Here is a 3,127-nt window from a genome sequence, read left to right as displayed (position 1 = left end):
ACAAAGTTTTCAGTATAAAAAAAAAGAAACAAAATTTGCTCATTTTAGTTGAAAGTTTGAAACAAATGGAGTCTATTTTCTGTTCAGCGGGATTCTGCTTAACAAATCAAAATTCTTTGGAAGGAACCTGCGTGTATCAATGAATGCTATCTTGAGAAATATACCAGAGTCCAGACTGCTACCACTACAAGGTGCTTCTTACCCCTGTTAGCACCAAACTGAGATTATGATGATGGGAGTTTACTGTTTGGACAAGGCATCAATTAGTTTTAAACTCTTGATGACAAAATTTCCATAGAAGTGCCATTTACTTTAGCATCTCTTTCTATTATTTCCTACCAGTCCTAACCCTAGTTCTACAACTCCACTGGGATTTATTAAACCATGGGTTGAGTTGAGGATCACATGGGCAGGAAGAGGAGAAAGTACACCAAGAAACCAATGACTCAATGTCCTTAAAAGTGATTCATCATTCAAGGGTTGATAAACTGCATTCATTGAATGGATTTTATCACATGATAGGAGATATTTTCTACTTTAAATATCTCATCAATTGATATTAAAGGAACACTTGTCTTATTACTTGAATTAGAAATCATGAACATATGTGAGATTGTTTAATTGCAGGAAGGAAAAGGAGCAGCAGATTCCATTCCTCATTGACTAGCATAACTAACAAAGCTGAAAGGCCAGACGGAAGTGCAAAAACCAGAGGGAAACTGAATTTCAATCTTCAGGTCCAAGTAGAATAGCGGGTTGCCAACTTCTGGCTTGTTCCGTCAACATAACTGTTCATCTAGAAAACTACACACACACACACAAAATCGATATGATGAGGGGAGACTCGTCTGAAGTGATAGCGAGAGTAGCTATTAATCAGTGCAAATTAAAATTTTCCAAGCAAACGATCCGTAAATGAGTTGCTGACTTCCAAGGCTTCAAACCCTAAAACTTACAAATTAAAATCACACAGTTCTATGAGAGTATCCTGGTGCAAGTTTCGAAAGTAAATGTATCGTTGGAAATCATCAAGTGGAAGATCGAGCAGGTAACAGGTAGGTAAGATTGGAGAGAGCAGCATGAACGTGCCAGAAGCATACATTTTAGCAAAAGAACCAGGATGCACCAACATCTGGACTGATCAAAGACTACTACTTCAATATTGCGAAAGAGACATTAGACGACTGATATTTGAAGAAGTAATGAGCTAACTTGCTCATATCAGCCATCACCAGCTTGGGCCTCATGCTATAAAGGAGAACTGAATTATTTATCTTTCATGGATTTGTTGGGATACCCAAAAACAAAAGGTAATGTGTCGACAGTGTCGTCAATTTTGGCGGAAAAGCACATCCACTACAGCAAACTTTTTTTAATCAATAAGTATTTGAAAGTCAAAAAAAAGTTTGACGAATTGGTCTAAGCAATTTGTGGACGAAGAGAGGCAGGGTGATGGCTCCATTTAATTTCCATCAACTAATAGCAGGCATACACCAAGAACCCTCTTTTCCTTTGTCGTTGTTTTTTTTTTCCGCTAATTAAGCAGAAGGCACCCAACACTTGTTACTTGTTTAACCTCATTTGCTTGTTTATCTGTCCCATCATATTACCGATCAAACCAGAGAAAAAGAAAGAACAGAACACAATAGAGCTACAGATAGAAGTTAGCCAAATCCTATATAATCTCGCATACATCCCTCTTGAGATGAGAGAATATCATCTAAGAATACATCCAGAAGCATACTCAGTACTCACTCAACAACTGAACAACTATAGCCACAATAATATAGAATATATATATATATATATATTAAAAAAGTGTCCATATGCCATCCATCCTTTAAAACACCCTTCTACCATGCTAGAAACAAGAAAGGAAAAACAGAGAACAACAGCTTACCCGGTTTACCGGCAACCGGAAAACCGCCACCGTCGTTAAACATCTAACAGTAAGCAACACATTTCTTCTTGCAGTCGATGGTGCAACCGCCACCACCACCACCAGAACCGTAGTTCTTTCCAGAATGGCTGTAGGAAGTGAAGCATTTAGCGGGACAGGTGAGCTTTTTCTTGTAACACGGGCCACGATCATTGCACACCACCGTCGGCCTTATGATCCCGCCTTTGGAATAGCCTCCACCTGGACCTCCGAAACCTGCACCGTAACCCCCACCTATGATACCGTTACCCCAACCATTGCCGTTGCCGAATCCAGGTATCCCGAAACCACCACCAGGCCCAAAGAAACCGCCCATCCCATTGTTGTTGCCTCCACCACCCTTGTGATTGTTGGCGTTGCCCTTTCCTCTGGCGTTCGTTAGCTCAGCATGGAGAGTCCCACCGGATTCAGGGCGAACAGCGGCGGAGAGGGTGGCGGTGGCCAGAAAAACCGCTAGGAGAAAAGCGGGTATGGTTTTCATGTCTGGTATTGTGATGTGATGAAGAGACGAGAGAGAGAGAGAGAGAGAGAAAGAGTGTAAAAGTGAAGAGGAAAGGGGAAGGGAAGGAGGGGTATTTATTTAATTCAAGTGGTAGTGGGGAGGAAAAAAGCATTTAAGGAGGGGTAGAGTTGGATGACAGTTGAGAGGTGGACTGGGCCTAATGACAGAAGTAGGTTGCATGCAATTATTATGCTCCCTTCCTTCCCCAATCTTGTTATTTTGTTTTTTATTATTATTTTTTTGAAAGCCGATGCCATACGTATTGTATTGTACACCATATATACGAATACACTGAGGTGATACTATCAATGGACCGGGTCTAGAACCCGAATCGATCCAACAAGAAATATTAAGGAATCAATTTGGAAGTATGTAAAGCCAGTTTCAAACCAATAATAATGGAAACAGTAGATAAAAAATCAGAACCGATCCATCAATAGCAGATCATGAAACTAGAACCGGTCCAATCGCTTTGGATCATCGGGTCCGTCGGGTCGGACCAGACCCATTAGTATTGAATTGATGATATGGTAGGTAAATGAATGATGATGTCATTATGGAATTTAGAAAGGGTGGAGGACCGGAGGAGGAGAACTGGAGAACGTCAACTGGTCAGGGGGGGCTATGGAAAGGGGAGATTAGGAATGGAAAATTTTTCGTGTGAGGTACACGCGTCACTCGGAGAC

At 41.0% G+C, this 3,127-nt stretch overlaps 1 protein-coding gene across 1 annotated transcript; it reads right to left on the bottom strand.

The window, feature by feature from the left end:
- Nucleotides 1-1,652: 1,652 nt before the first annotated feature.
- Nucleotides 1,653-2,495, bottom strand: LOC104605642 (glycine-rich protein). Its single transcript, XM_010270486.3, has one exon. The coding sequence runs from the start codon at nucleotides 2,418-2,420 to the stop codon at nucleotides 1,944-1,946; it is 477 nt and encodes a 158-aa protein (XP_010268788.1). The 5' UTR covers nucleotides 2,421-2,495; the 3' UTR covers nucleotides 1,653-1,943.
- Nucleotides 2,496-3,127: the final 632 nt, after the last annotated feature.

Source organism: Nelumbo nucifera, chromosome 1, assembly GCF_055504915.1.
Source record: "Nelumbo nucifera cultivar China Antique chromosome 1, China Antique-T2T, whole genome shotgun sequence".
Classification (NCBI taxonomy): Eukaryota; Viridiplantae; Streptophyta; class Magnoliopsida; order Proteales; family Nelumbonaceae; genus Nelumbo; species Nelumbo nucifera.
Note: the sequence above shows the minus strand (reverse complement) of the source record. Positions and strands in the feature narration are given on the sequence as shown.

Excerpts from the sequence above, each read along its gene's own strand:
- LOC104605642 (XM_010270486.3), bottom strand. The coding sequence starts at position 2,420 with ATGAAAACCATACCCGCTTTTCTCCTAGCGGTTTTTCTGGCCACCGCC.